At 39.8% G+C, this 15,763-nt stretch overlaps 1 protein-coding gene across 1 annotated transcript in view; it reads left to right on the top strand.

Moving 5' to 3' along the window:
- Nucleotides 1-6,579, top strand: part of TBK1 (TANK binding kinase 1) — a 43,974-nt gene extending 37,395 nt beyond the window's left edge. The window contains exons 19-21 of the mRNA XM_069584737.1: nucleotides 428-534; nucleotides 758-829; nucleotides 5,805-6,579. Of these exons, the coding sequence (XP_069440838.1) occupies nucleotides 428-534; nucleotides 758-829; nucleotides 5,805-5,856 (231 nt within the window). The 3' untranslated portion in view covers nucleotides 5,857-6,579. The remainder of the gene's footprint in view (nucleotides 1-427; nucleotides 535-757; nucleotides 830-5,804) is intronic.
- Nucleotides 6,580-15,763: the final 9,184 nt, after the last annotated feature.

The raw sequence follows: 15,763 nt of genomic DNA, 5'->3' as shown, positions 1-15,763 counted from the left end.
CAGTTGTCGCAGGGGATCTTCCGTTGTGGTGAACACACTCTCTAGTTCTGGCGCTCGGGCTCTCCAGTTGTGGTGCAGACTCGAGAGTGAGTGGGCTCAGGAGTTGTGGCTCCACAGCAGGTGGGATTATTAGTTCCCCAACCAGAAATCAAACCCACGTCCCCTGCACTGTGGATTGTTAACCAGTGGACCACCAGGGAAGTCCATGTGATACATATTTGAGCCAAGTTTCAAGAACTTAGGTGCTGTTAATTATAAAACGTCTAATAGATCATTTTTTATCATCTAAAAAGTTTCTTTTTTAAGAGTTTTAGTGTGTTATTGATAGTTTTGAAATCACAGCATAAAGCTGTAACATTTGTTCCAAGATCTGTAGTAAGTATTCTGTTTCGTGATTGATGTGGTGTTTTTGTTTTTGATGTTTTAGTTACAAGAAACTTTGCCACAGAAAATGTTCGCAGCCTCCAGTGGAATCAAACATACCATGACCCCAATTTATCCATGTTCTAACACATTAGTAGAAATGACTCTTGGGTAAGAAATTTATTATTTGGTAACTATAATGTTTCTATTTGTTTTTATTTTGTTTTACTTGCTCTTTTATTTTGAAATGTTTTATATTTGTTAGGAATACATTTGCTAATGTTATTTAATGGCTTAGATCAATCTAGAGAACTAAACATACTATAAATATAATCATAGAACATTTGCTTACTTTTTTTAAGCAGAGATGCTTTTATCTTTATTTTGAATATAGTATGAAGAAATTAAAGGAAGAAATGGAAGGAGTAGTTAAAGAACTTGCTGAAAATAATCATATTTTAGAAAGGTGAGTAATTAAAAAAATCATTCTGCCTGGTGACTATGCAATTGAGTGCATACATATATATCTATACTTGTATCTGTCTTCCTGTATCAATAGGTTAAGCAGTGAGAAAGGAGTATTAAGTCAGAACCCTTAGGTTTTGTGAATTTCATGATGCCTTTTAATGTTTGGGGTTGTTTGGATAAAGAAAAGATAATTGTGATTGATTTCACTTTATAGAAGCACTGGTTAATATTAGATTGGTGCAGATGTAATTGCAGTTTTGGGTCATGAGTGTTAAATCATTATAACGAGGCTCAAACACATCTTTATTAGTCAAAATGCTGCTGCTGCTAAGTCGCTTCAGTTGTGTCCGACTCTCTGCTACCCCATAGACAGCAACCCACCAGGCTCCCCCGTCCTGGGATTCTCCAGGCAAGAACACTGGAGTGGGTTGCCATTTCCTTCTCTAATGCATGAAAGTGACAAGTGAAAGTGAAGTCACTCAGTCGTGTTCGACTCTTAGCGACCCCATGGACTGCAGCCTACCGGGTTCCTCCACCCGTGGGATTTTCCAGGCAAGAGTACTGGAGTGGGTTGCCATTGCCTTCTCTGTATTAGTTAAAATGCTGCTGCTGCTGCTAAGTCACTTTAGTCGTGTCCAACTCTGTGCGACCCCATAGACGGCAGCCCATCCCCCGTCCCTGGGATTCTCCAGGCAAGAACACTGGAGTAGGTTGCCATTTCCTTCTCCAGTGCATGAAAGTGAAAAGTGAAAGGAAGTCACTTAGTCGTGTCTGACCCTCAGCGACCCCATGGACTGCAGCCTTCCAGGCTCCTCTGTCCATGGGATTTTCCATGCAAAATAGGCACCGTTAAAATCAACAAATATTTACCAATGAGAGATGAGTGTGTTTATTCCTATAGCGTAAAAATCCATGCTTCGGGATTTGACGAACTCTTGGAAAGAATTTTCTGCTTCCTACTGGAAGCATTTTCCCTGCAAAACGTTGTCCAGATGCTTGAAGAAGTGGTAGTCAGTTGGCACGAGGTCAGGTGAATATGGCGGATGAGACGAAACTTCATAGCCCGATGTGTCCAGCTGTTAAATGTTGGTTGTGTGACATGCTGTTGGGCACTGTCGTGGAGAAGAATTGGGCCCTTTCTGTTAGCCAGTGCTGGCTGCAGGTGTTGCAGGTTTCTGTGCATCTCCTCCATCTCGCTGAGCATACTTCTCTCAGCTGTAATGGCTTCGCCAGGATTCGGAAAGCTGTAATGGACCAGTTGGGCAGCAGACCACCAGGCAGTGACCATGACTCTTTTGGGGTGTAAGTTTGGCTTTGGGAAGTGCTTTGGAGCTTCTTCTCGGTCCAAACACAGACCTGGTCATCGCTGGTTGTTTATATAAAATCCATTTTTCGTCCCACATCACAACCAGTTGAGAAATGGTTTGTTGTTGCATAGATTAAGAGAGGATGACACTTCAAAATGACAATTTTTTTGGATTTGTGGTCAGCTCATGAGTCACCTGCCTACCAGTGCAGGAGACTTAAGAAATGTGTTCGATCCCCCTGGGTTAGGAAGATCACCTAGAAGAGGGCATGGCAACCCACTCTACTATTCTTGCTTGGAGAATCCCATGGACAGAGGAACCTGATGGGCTCCGGTCCATGGAGTCTCAAAGAGACACAACTGAAGTGACTGAGTACGCATGCGCGCGAGGTACCGACTTCTCGAGGTTTTGCACCTTTCCAGTTCGCTTCAGGTGCCGAATGACCGTAGAATGGTTGACATTGAGTTCTCTGGCAGCTTCTTGTGTATTTGTAAGAGGATCAGCTTTGATGATCCTCTCAGTTGGTCGTTGTCAACTTCCAATACCCGACTACCACGCTTCTCATTTTCAAGGCTCTCATCTCCTTTCAAAACTTCTTGAACCACCACTGCACTGTACATTCATTAGCAGTTCCTGGGCCAAATGTATTGTTTATGTTGCACGTTGTCTGCTCTGCTTTATGACCCATTTTGAACTCAAATAAGAAAATCACTCAAATTTGCTTTTTGTCTAACATCATTTCCATAGTCTAAAATAAATATAAAATAAATAGCAAGTAATAAGTCATTAGCAAAAATACATAAAGTGAGACATGCACATTAATATATCTGACAACATAACCACATTTATTTAAGAATGTATCCCAGTATCAAATGGCAAATTTCAACAGTGTAAAACTGCAATTTTGCAGCAACCTAATAAAATTCTTTGAATCAGCTTGTGAAAACAAATATCTTTTGCATATTATTTTTTCAAACATTTTCTCATTAGAATCATCATTTTCAGTTCTGAAATCAGAGTTGCTTAGGAGATGGCAGCACTCTGATAGTGTAACTCACAGAACCCTCTGCACACCTCCTTGCATGTGAGCATCATCTGTTCATTGAGTTCTTTGAGGAGCTGAGTATCTGCTTATCTTCAGAATCCTAATAGATGAAGGAGAAAAAGTTGGAAAACATATAGAGCCAGTAAAGCCACTTTACTGGCTATTTTTCTCAGATTCCTTGTCTGTATTTCTCAGAGAAGTGAAGTCATATTTGGCTCATGAAGGAAAAGCCTTCTTTTTCCAGCCCTTAGGTGCTTTTCCACAGGTTGTCTCACCACCGAGATGTTAACGCAAGGACATCATGTTTATGTGGTATTTTGTCCACTTGAAGAGCACTTTCATGCTGTATGGCCTCACTAAGCATGCGTTCCAGCCTTGCATTCCAAGGTCTACAGATAGTCATTGTCAGTGTTCCACAGATGCTGAAGTTCATACCTGAGAAGATGAACTGGAGCTGGAACCCAGCCTCCTATGTCCTCACATCATCTTCCCCCTACTAACTCTGTTCTCTCACATAAAAGACCACACATCTTCCTAAGGCTTGAAAAGATTAAATGTCAGGAAATCACATGATATTTGAGCTACATGCAGAACGTTATCAGACACTTCTGTAGTATCATCAGCCTTCTTAATGAATTTAATGAATTGGTAAATCAACTTTTAGCCGTGTGTAATTGTGAAAATTGAAATGAAAGTCTTCATCTACGGTCTCATACTCCTCCACCCCCATAGAAGTACTCAGTATTAATAGTTTGTTGTGCACGTGTATTTTATAAGAATGGAGTCATTCTGTTCACACTGGTTTAGTCTTTTTTCATTTAAGGCTATATATCAAGAGCACTTTTTCACATCCATAGCTATAGCTTTAGTTTTCTCATTTTCAGCAGCTGCCTGGTATTCTAGCGTTTTCACCTACCATATCTATAGTGCATCCCTGTTTATTGGGTATTTAAATTGTTTCTAATTTTTCACAATTACAAACCGTGCTTCAGTGAACATACATGTTCATATATCTCTTCATGTGCTTGTGTAAGAATTTTTGAAGGGTTGATTTCTTGATGTTTCTAGATACAGAATTGTTGGGTCTGAGGTTATGCACATTTAAATTTTGCTAAGCTTTGTTAGTTTGTTCTCTGAAAGACTTGCTTGTTATCCCATTGAATGTTACCACTTTTTCAAGTGCCAATTTATTTAGTAGAAGCTGGTGTCTTATTTTAGTTTGCATTTCTTCAGTTAATAGTGATATCAAACATCTTTTTATTTGTTTCATTTTTTTTTTTTCTGTGAATTGCCTGTTAGGTTTTAAAGTCTTTTCCTATTGGTTTATAGCATCTACATAGTAATTATCTCTTTATAACTTCATAAATTTATTCAAACTATTTTCTTCACAACTTTAGCTAAATTCTAAATTTATCCTGAAAGGCTAAAGATTAGCAAGTAGAAAAGATGATTAAAATTTTTAAACAAAATTTTATTGATATATTGAATCACTTCTGTTTTGTGAAAGAAAATCCGCACTTCCCAAAGCATGTCCAGTTAGTGATGTTTTATTTGCTGGCTTGACAATGCATGGGTAACCAGACATGGCAGAATCATAACTTAAATGTTTGAGTGACCACTTAAGGATTTGTGCCAGAACAAGTAATAGAAACCAAGTCTTGTGCACTGTCTCCACATAGATATCTGTCACTTTGTATCTAAAATCACTTATCGTCCTTCCCAACTCAGTTTCCTCTGCAATTTCCTCATCTTCTACCCCTTTCTTCTCCTTCCATGCACATAACTTGTTTTAGACACTAGGTCTTTCTTCACCTCCTTTCATCATGTTTGGTAGTCTTCCTTCAGAATGTTCCCTGTCGCCCTCATCAGCCTCATTTAGCTCTCCTTTCCCCTCCCTCATGAGCCACGGTCATAATCTCCTGTCTGTATGCTTAACCAGCCCTTCCCATCTTCCTTCAGAATGTTCCCTCTTGCCCTCATCAGCCTCATTTAGGTCTCCTTCCCCCACCCCCACCCTGCCCCATGAGCCATGTCATAATCCTGTCTATAAGCTTAACCAGCCCTTCTCATCTGTCATCAGTTTTACAGCCAAACTAATCTTCCCAGATACTGATCTAATCATTCCACTCCTTTGACTCAAAAATTTCTAAATTCCTGCTACCTAAAAAGTCAAATATAAATTTGTACTGAATACAAAGAATATAATAGTCTGATGCCAGCCTAATCACCCAGTTTTATTCCTACAAATAACATTCTGTTCCAGCAGGATTCCATTCCACACTGTCCCTGACTCCCAGCTCCACATCTTTGTTTATGAATCCCATCCTGAAAAAATTACCCAACTCATCCTAACGCTTTCTAGATTATGTCACTCCTTGTTTTCTCTTAAGAAATCTTCCCAAGCCATTGAGTTGTGTTTTTTCAAATATTTATAATAATACCACTGTGTTTCAAATTAGAGCAAGTTTATTTTGCTCTGTTTTCAAAATAGAACACATTATAGTTGGTTAACTCCTTAAAAAGAATAGTTTGTTCATCTAAGAAGTATTTTATATTCTTTAAAATGTTAGAGGTCAATTAAGTGAATCTTGTGAGACTGCCTTTTTCCTTTTGTGTTTTAGGTTTGGCTCATTAACCATGGACGGTGGCCTCCGCAATGTCGACTGTCTTTAGCTTTATAAGAAGTCTGAGGCAGGCTTCAGTTTGCACAAGAAAATAATGTCGAGGCATTAAATGAATGCCTGTATAGGTGGTCTCTTGTTTCTATATTTCACTATTTGATGTGGTCATGTAAATATGTATAATATTGTAAATACATAAAAATATATAAATTTTTGGCTGCTGTTAAGATGTAATTTTACCTTTTAACATTCATAATTATATGAGGACATTTGACCTCAGTTACTTAGAAGAAAGCCATGACCAATATTCTGAGATACTGATGGTCGACTTTTCTGAGTAAGGCCAACTAACTCACGTATCTCCGACTGCCTGCTGAAAACATTTTTAAGCGGAACCAAAATTGGCATCCTTACAAATCAGTAAAGGCTGATTGTTGACACGTTTGTAAGTGACAGAATGGTGAGATAGCTTCTGTGAGTGGAGAGCAGAACCGAACCACTGTTGTAACTAGGATCCCAGTTTTTTTGAGAAGGATAAAGTGGCATTATCCCAGTTATCTTCCTATCTGTTTAATTTCAGGTAAATTACTGAGCAAAATTTTTAAAGTGATGAATTATTAAAAACTGTTCATTTTTTATTTTGGCCATAAATGTATAATTGTCATAAAAATTTTAGGATCATTTCAACTGTTTTAGGCTGTACATTTCTTCTTTACTTTAATTCTGCTTACCATTTCGTGAAGAAATATCAATAAATTTCTTGATTTTAATGTAACAGTTTGTATTTTTCTGTGTACAACAGTTTGAGAAACAAAAGTTATCTTTTGAAAAATATTGTGGGTGGTAATGGTCGGTTAGCCTCAGAAATTGGACGAGGGCCAATTCTGTGTCTCTTCTAAACCATTGATTCCAAATTTAGTAGAAGTTCTTTCATAAACATATGCTGTACAAATCCAAAACAGAGCCTTCTCTTTGAAAAATGTACCCAAGGTTCTAGACAAAAGAATTGTGCTCAATATGAAATTATTTTATCCCAGAAGGATTAGGTTTTGGTTTTGGCTTCTGATTTCTTAGATGATTGACGTATGATCGTGTTCAACCTGTATATCATGAAGAGACCATGTTTTAAAGAGTAAATTTTGGCTCCCATGGACACTGGAAAACTGAAAACGGATTAGGATGTTATTTGAAATCTCAAATTGATACTTTATTGTGGTGGGGAATTTTAAGTGTCACATGTACACATTAGAGAAATAAATACAGGGGTAAATGACATTTCTTTACTTTGACATTACTTTGATTGTGACAGTTATCACCATCAAAAACTGTTTAGTCAGAGAATGTGTGGGGCAAGGGGGTATTTAATCTCTTATAATTTTAATTTTCCATTTGACCATCTAACATGAATGTCTTTAATTGTGATACTAGGTAATAATTTTACCTGAGTTATATGGTCAGTTAATATATTTGCAAATTTCATTTTTATTCAAGCACCTCTAGAAAAGAACATCAATAAACAAACCCTTGCTGTGGGGACTGTATTTGTATAACTTGTGTAAGTTGTCCTGGTAAGATCAGTTCTTATCCACGCTAGTAATTGGTTAAGACTTACTGTTCTATTCCTCATTACAGCAGCATGTAAATCAAGCGCATTTACTTTCAATAGACTACTCTCAAGAATGTATCTTCATTCAAAACATCTTATGTCAGTAAATGGATAGTGAGTGACATTGGTCTGCTGGCCAAATTTTCAGTTACTATGTAAGTAAAATTAGCTTTAAAATAAGTTACATCTCTAGTTTAGTAGCTTTTTTTTTTTCAGTATTTGGATATATTTCCAAAAGACAGGGATTAAAAATATTAAATGTAACAAGTGAAAGAGTTGGTGGATTTAACTCTTTTCTTTTTTTGGTAGTTTTTTTAAGTTGATGTACAGTAATATACAATATTCTATGTTACAGATGTACAGTATAGTGATTCACAGTGTTAAAGGTTACACTCCATGTGTAATTATAAAGTAGTGGCTCTATTCCTTGTTGCACAGTCTATACTTTTAGCTTATTTTCTACATGGTAGCTTGTAGCTCTTCATCCTCTACCCTATTTTGCCCCTCTCTGCTTCTCTCTCCACACTGGTAAGCACTAGTTTGTTCTCTTTATGTGTGACTCTATTTCTTTCCTTATCCTATTCACTAATTTGTTGTATTTTTAGGAGTCTGCATAAAAGTGATATTGTACTGTATCTGTCTTTTTCTGACTTATTTCAGTTAGCATAATGCCCTCCAAGTCCATCCACATTGTCGCAAATGGTCAAGTTTCATTCTTTTTTTATGATTGAGTGGTAGTCCATTATGTATGTACGCACGACATCTGTATCCATTCATCTGTCGGTGAACACTTAGGTTGCTTCTGCAGCTTGGCAGCTGTGAATAATGCTGCTGTGAGCATTGGGGTGCACACATCTTTTCAAGTTAGTCTTTCGGGGTTTTTGGATATATGCCTCAGAGTAGATTGCTACCATATGACAGTTCTGCTTTAGTTTTCTACAGTGACTGATCAGTTCACATTCCCGCCAGCAGTGTACAGGGGTTTCCTTTCTCCACATCCTCACCAACATGTGTTATTTGTGTTCTTTTTGATGATAGCCATTCTGACAGGTGTGAGGTAAGATTTAATTCTTAATGTAAAAAAGAGATTATGGTTCTAGTAGAAGAGATAATCAAAAATGAAATAAGTGAATGTAAATTATGTGGGGAAAACAGGGATATCTTTTAGTAAATAAAAAAGAAGTTAGAGGTTAGGGAAGAAATGTGGAAAATAATCCCATCATATCTTCTAAAGGTCCCATTTTGATTATTTTGGAAATGACCAAATACTGAGTAAGTGGCTTATAGCCCTCGTTACACTGTCAGAGTATCTCATTAGATATAAAAGATCTTTTCCTCAAAATATTCCTTTAAAAAATATAATACCTGCATCAGTAAGTTATCCAGAATGTGTTTTTGTTTGTTTTTCTGGGGTTTTTTTAAGTGATGAAGTTTGCTTTTTGTGGTGTTCCGTGCTAAAAGAGGTTTGTTATTTGGAATTAAGAAAGGAATTATGAATTATCAGTAGGTAAAAACAGTCTCAACTGAAATGTCAGAACTTTTATTGTCCCATCAGAGTCACAGGCACAACCAGAGCTAGTCTTTTTATCTGTGCCCTAACTCCACTCAGAAGGGCAGTTTTCACCTTGTACTTTTTGTCTTTGAGGAAGTGCTATAGAAAAGTTCAGTTCAGTTCAGTTCAGTCGCTCAGTCGCGTCCAACTCTTTGCAACCCCATGACTACAGTTACTCAAACATTTAAAACGTGCGGGGGCAGACACTGAAAACATAAAGAAGTCTTAATGCTATCATTTTGGGCAAGATCCACCAGCCTACATCCTGTTTTTAGGACGAGGAGAGTATCAGAAAGTCTTACACTATGGTTTTAATTGGACTTTCTCCCCCAATTGTCACTTATAAGCAGACTCCTAAGCAAATTCATAAGAACTCATGGACATAGAGTAGGAAACAAAAACATCTGACTTGGAAACAGAAACTGGTAATAAAATAGTTTCCTTTAGTGGGTGTGTATAAGTCAGCTCCAAAAATGTAGTGTGTCACATAAAAAAAGCACTGTCCAAGCGTTAAACATCAGGCTGTTTTAAGGACTAATGTGTGAATAAGTTTATTTCTTTTGACATAAACAGAATGCACAAAGATCAGTTGTTAGATGTAGTTCCAGGAGTGATGATGGGTCTTTGTCTTTTATACACTTCTTGACTTGTAAGAATCAGTCAAATTCATTCTTTCTGTGATAGATTCCTGCCAAGGTTTAAAATACATTTCACTTTTCCAATAAAAAAATGTACAAAACAAATGGAATCAAGGCTATGGCTTTTAGAAGTAGCTTGTTAAACACCAGCAAGTCCTGCAGACTGCCGTTGACAATTCTGTTGGATGCTGTGTTAGTGGATACTGGTGACTTTGTCCCTGTGTGAAAGTAATTGTAATTCTTTGGAGGAGGTGGGGCAGGGGTGGTGTCTATACTTAAAAATTATCAAGTGTTGCATCAGGTTAGAGTTTCTGAAGCTTAAAACTCCTTCTTTAGAAAGAACATCTATTAATACAGTTTCTAGTTACGAGGGCCAAGGTCCAGAGGACAGCGAAGGAATGACGGAGGAAGGGGATTTAGGGCCGACAGGTGGTCCCCAGACATATCAGCTGAGAGAGAGTTCACAGCTAAAGCGTCACATGTGGGTGTTACTGTGTTTCCTCATCCACACTCTCGTGGAGGGCTGTTCTGAAGCACTCAATAGTACTGGCTATGGCCATCAAAAGTGACTTTAATAAGACGTTCAGAAGAATAGCCCGGCTCTTTTACTGGTTCCCCAAGTCACTAACCTGCTCGAAGAATCAGAAGTCCAAGTTGCTCTGGAGCCAGGGGCGAGGTAAGTTATCTGAGGCTAATGCTTCATTTGAAATACATTTTTTTCTGTTACTAAAATGGAGCCTCCTCTCTCAAGTAGGGAGAAAAAACAAAGCTCTTAAAACCTTTAAAAAGTTATTTAACATGGTTTTCTGAGAGAAAATTAAGAGAAAGCAATTTGAAGGTGAGATATTAAAAGCCATGAACATTTTATAATCCAATTTATGCTCTATAGGCTTTTGGGTTTGGAGATGTTTTCTAAAGAGAGATGGAGAATGTGTAGCTTTTTTTTAAAAAAAAAAGAAAAAAGGAGCTCTTTTTATCAGTGAATCTCAACTTGCTTGTGGAGTTAGAATACCTTAGAATAAGCAAAAAAAGAATAATCAAATGCATTCCCCTTGTCATAGAAAATTTAAAAAGTCAATGGACCATTTTATTTCTTTGGGTCAGTTTATACAGCATATTTTAGTCAAGCGTTAAGGTAAGATTTTAAAGCACCTTCAGTGTAGCGCTGCATTTCCATCTGGTCCTGCCTGGCTGGAATATGAGGAGTCCTAGGACAGGGGGTTGGGGGGAGAGGATTCTTGACCCCTTCTGCAGAGCCCAGCTCTCATTTTCCTACACTGCCCCTGGGAGGAGGTCTGGAAATGCCGCCGGGAACAAGGTGAGCAGATGCTCTTCCTTCACAGTGTTTCATCTTGCAGTTGACTAATAACAGAGCTTTTTGACACCCACGTAGCTCTGCGTGTCATATAAGAGCTAACATTTACCCTTTGTCTGGTAGGTAATCCAGCATAATCTGATGATATGATAGAAGAGCCACCACCACAGCTTTCTTTAACTGATACAGAAATGACTGTGGGTATCTGATTAAGGACTTTACAAAATGTAGGGCCTGGTACATTTCAGTAATCTCTTTTTCTTTAAACTGATACTTCCATTCTTTTTCACTATCAAAATACGTATAATCTAGTTTAAAACTCAGGGGATGGGTGTGGGGGTGTGTGTGAGTGGGTGTGTTGGGGGTGTGTGTGTGTGTGTGCATGCGTGAATTATACTGCAAGGAAGTTAATCTAAATTAAAAATTATTATATCATTAATAATTAGCGTGTTGATGGAATTAGCACATCTAGATCAAAACCTGCCACACAAGTTCTGAATAGATGTCAGCTTCTATTTCTAGTCCTAATGGTGCATTCAAGAAAGCTAATTTTTGATCCTTGAAAGCAAAAAAAAAAGTGGTGTAGGTTCTCCAAATGGGAGCCTAGATATATGTGTTAAATATGAATGTGGTTCACTCCTCTGGATTCCTGTTACTATTCCTGCTAGCTAAGAAGTATTGAGGTCATTACTGAAAAGAGGACACTGAAAAAAAAAATGACTGATTGAAATTGAGGTTGTTGATGTAGCCTTTGGGCACATTAAAGTCTTAGAATTAGATAGACCTTAAATGTCTATGAGCCCAAGAACAAATGCAAAGTTAAACAAGTGGGATTTCTTAAAGAAGCTTAATAATTTGCCCAAGACACACAGCTGAAAAATGACATAGTCAGGGGAAGTGAATTTTGGTTTCATCTTTGCCTGAGTTTGAACTCTTCACCCCCCTTCAGAGCCCTCCTGGATCTGTTCCCCCAAATCATGAGAACATAGCCCTTCTACTTGCTGCATTGATCTCATCTCTAGAAGAGAGGGGGAGTCTGTGAAACTACGAGACGTTCAACTTGTGAAGCTTCAAATTTTTAATTTCATACTTATGAGTGCTTTAGAAACAGCAGACCCTTTTGGAACACCAGGAGGCATGAAAGCAAGTACTTTTGAAAATGCAGTGTTTCCTGTGACATGGTTTTCTAGACAGATCCGGAAAGTTCAAAGTAGAACACCTTTGAAAATACCAAAAAGCCTATGTTACAGAATGAATCTTCTCTAGGCTCAAAACTTTCTTTTTTTGAGAGCATATAAAGTAATAATAGAAATTGCAACAAAGCTTCTGTTCCCAGATGTCAAATCTATTATTTTCATCTCAGCTCCTGCTGGAGGACGTAGGGAGAAATTGGCAAGGACCCGCCCTTAGCTTCTTTTAGTCACCAAAACACCAGCACGGTGATAGACCCATGGTAGGACATGCTCAGTGCTGTCGATGAAATGTGTGGTTAAGATGTTTCAGTTCTTCATCCCACTCTCTCGCCTGACCCAGCAGGCACACAAGAGAACACAAACATGTTATGCACACATACACACAGCATCTAATCAAGTCTTTTGTCAACGGCAATTTTAGGACTGGTCACCAAAATGGCAACCCACTCCAGTATTCTTGCCTGGAGAATCCCATGGAGGGAGGAGCCTGGTAGCCTACAGTCCATGGGGTCGCAAAGAGTTGGACATGACTGAGTGACTTCACTTTCACCATCAAACGATTTGGATGATTTGCCAAGAGATTTGAGAGCTCATTCATGATAATGACCAGGAATGTACCAGGAGTGCCAACCCAAGAAATTAAGGGACCAGAAGCCTCCCCCTCACCTACCCCCCAAACTATTTGGCTGTGATTTCTGTAGCCATCCACCTACTTGGTTTCAGCTAAGGAAGCTGGGGATTCCAGTTTCTCTGTCCCAGGAGGGGTTTAAAATGCAACAAAACAGAACATTAACAGGACTAATCCTGAAAATCTGGTTCCCTGGGTAAGAAAGAAGAGCAAGGATTTCCTCAATTCTATCCCCTCCCACTGCTTTGGGTTGCTGAACCCCTCTGGGAATCCAGAATAGTGTTGCTTCTAGAGCAGCTACGTTTTCCAAACCCAAGGTGTCAGGCACAGGGACGTGGTGTGAAGGGATGGGAGCTGAGCATTGATTGCTTTCAGGGGAAAGAAAGTCACTTCTCCGTTCATTTGCTTTAAACCACATGGGCTTCCTTGTTTGGATGCTACTCTGTAGATAAAAATGTCTTCTGTGGGTCCAGAAAACCCCTCCTTGCCCCCCAGGTCTGCCAGGCTTCAGCAGGTGCTCTCTGTAAAGACCAGCTCCCAAATTTGTATATGATTCAGAGTCACTTATAGCCTAAGACCAAAGACTCTGAATTTGGGGATGGAAAAAGCAGACTGCAACAGCACAAATGTTTTTACAAAGTGGCCTTCACCTCGGGCTGATCTGCCCACAACTGATCCTGAGTGGGTCAGTTGACCAGGGAGGGGCTGGAAAGCTGGTGGCGGGAGGGAGGCCCCGAGTCCCATCGGATTGCTGCTGTCACTTGCTAGCTGTTCTCCTGGCTTCAGTCATTCTTCCTTCTTCCCTTCCTTCCTCCCATCACGCTCCCAGCTTCCCCCAGAGTGAGGTTTCTAAAGCATGTGTATGCTCCCGTCACTGGCCCTCCCGAGTCACACACTGCATTGTAGCTCCCTGTTGCTTACAGTTTTGTTTCTGAGTCTCCTGCACCACTCACTCCCAGAACACCTCTCATGATGCTCCATGGGGTCAAGGTGCAGGGTCTAAAGAGGGCGCCAATGCTCTATTTGAGATCCGCTGACTTTTAAGGTACTGACTCCTTTGTATGCCGTCCAAGGCCCAGCTCAGTCGAGCCCACATAGCCAGTCCCATCTCCACATACTTCCTGCATTGCATCCTCTGCAATAACTGCATCAGCATCCACATCGTGCTGATACGCAAACTCAGATGCCTGCAAAATTCCAGGTGGAATAACCAAAAAGAAAGACTTCCCTTGTGGCTCAGCTGGTAAAGACTCTGCCTGCAATGTGGGAGACCTGGGTTCAGTCCCTGGGTTGGGAAGATCCCCTAGAAAAGGCAGTGGTTACCCACTCCAGTACTGTTGCCTGAAGAATTTCATGGACAGAGGAGCCTGGCAGGCTACCCACAGTGCATGGGGTTGCAAAGAGTAGGACACAACTGAACGACTAACACTTTAATCAAAAGGAAAAGTGTTGGATGTAAGAAAAATGGGAAATGGGGGGATTCTGGCATCCTGAAGAGCTCAGGTTCCGGCTTCATTCTGTTCATCCAGTTGTTGGGCATCAGGTCTTAGAGTTTCAAAAACCTTTTTGTTCATCTGCTCATCAAACTTTATATCTATTTCAAGATATCTGTACTTCTCTTATGCTGCTGTTACCATCTTGTACTTTGATTGTCGTCGTTTGTGTACAGTTCTTCCCTCTTTTCTAAAGTGTTCATCTGAGAAGGGACTAACCAAAAGTTCACGTCCTCCTTTCAGAAGCTCTGAAAGCATCCTCTCTTCTTTTTCCTCCTTTTTTCTCTCTCACTTTTGGGCAGACCTGACTAGCAAAGCTGTCCTGGGCCATGGCATCTCTTGTCCTCATTGTCTCTTTGGAAGAGACATACACATTCTTCCACTATTTTCAGCCTTTTAAAGCCCCATATACTCAGCCTACTTGCAATCATAATGAGCTTCGGCTGTGGAAGCGGGGAGCAGGCTGGTAGGTGGCATCAGTGAGTGTAGGTGAGATTCTGCAGACCTAGAATTTATTTGACTCTGCACTGAATTTTTTCAAAGCTTGCTTTTCTGCTGTTCTGTGTTCTGGAGTTGCTTTTCTTCTGGTAGGGTGATCAGGAACAGAGAGATCTGTCAGAACCGACTTGAGAATACAGATCAATTGATTCCTTGCTGCCACTGTGATGTGTAAACGGAACAGTTGAAAGAGACATGATGTCAGCTCATTACTTCTGCCCCACAGGCTGCAAACAGCCGCAAGTATGACAAGCCAGGTGAACAAGGGAGGGAGGGAGGTCAGTAGTGACCTCATCTCCCCACAGCTACTCATTATTCTAATTATTCTGAGGACCACAGCCACTTCTCGGTGTGAGACCACAGGTCCTCTTACTTCAGAACGTCCTGGGGTGATTGTTAAAACTTCGCCTCCCAAACCCTCCAGCCTAAGGACCCATACTCCTGGGGGAGGGGCTGTGACTCTGCAGCTTCAACAAGCTCCCCAGGTGGTGCTCATGCTGCCTTCATCCCTGGGCCTACCGAATAACACACCCCTACCTTCGGGTCTCAGTAAATCCTCCACACAGCACCACTGTCCACGGTCGCCATCAGAGCACAAGGACCAAGAGCATGGTTGAGGTCAGAGCCTGGCTTGGCCACATACTGGTAAGAAAGCAACTTCCCCTCTCTCTGCCACAGCATCTTCTTTGATAATATAAAGATGATAATAACAGTACTTATTGCTTAGGATATTAAGAATTAATGCTTACAAAGGGCCAGGTTCCTGGTTCAGTAAACTGTAGCTCCATTTCCCAATCCAGGAATTCCTAAACTTCCATCATTCATAGGCCATTGTTGCAATTTTTTGCCATATTTGCATAAGCCTCTACTAGAATTCTCTTAATACATATATATATATATAACTAAATAATATACCCATTTTACTTAGCATCATCCTAAGAAGAAATACCTAGAAAATAATTGACTTGGGGTACTATTATATTTTTACACATTAAAATGTGTATATGATTTAGGAAAATATAAAGTGTTCATTTCA

This window comes from Ovis canadensis, chromosome 3 (assembly GCF_042477335.2).
Source record: "Ovis canadensis isolate MfBH-ARS-UI-01 breed Bighorn chromosome 3, ARS-UI_OviCan_v2, whole genome shotgun sequence".
Classification (NCBI taxonomy): Eukaryota; Metazoa; Chordata; class Mammalia; order Artiodactyla; family Bovidae; genus Ovis; species Ovis canadensis.
This window is presented reverse-complemented; position numbering and strand designations above follow the sequence as displayed.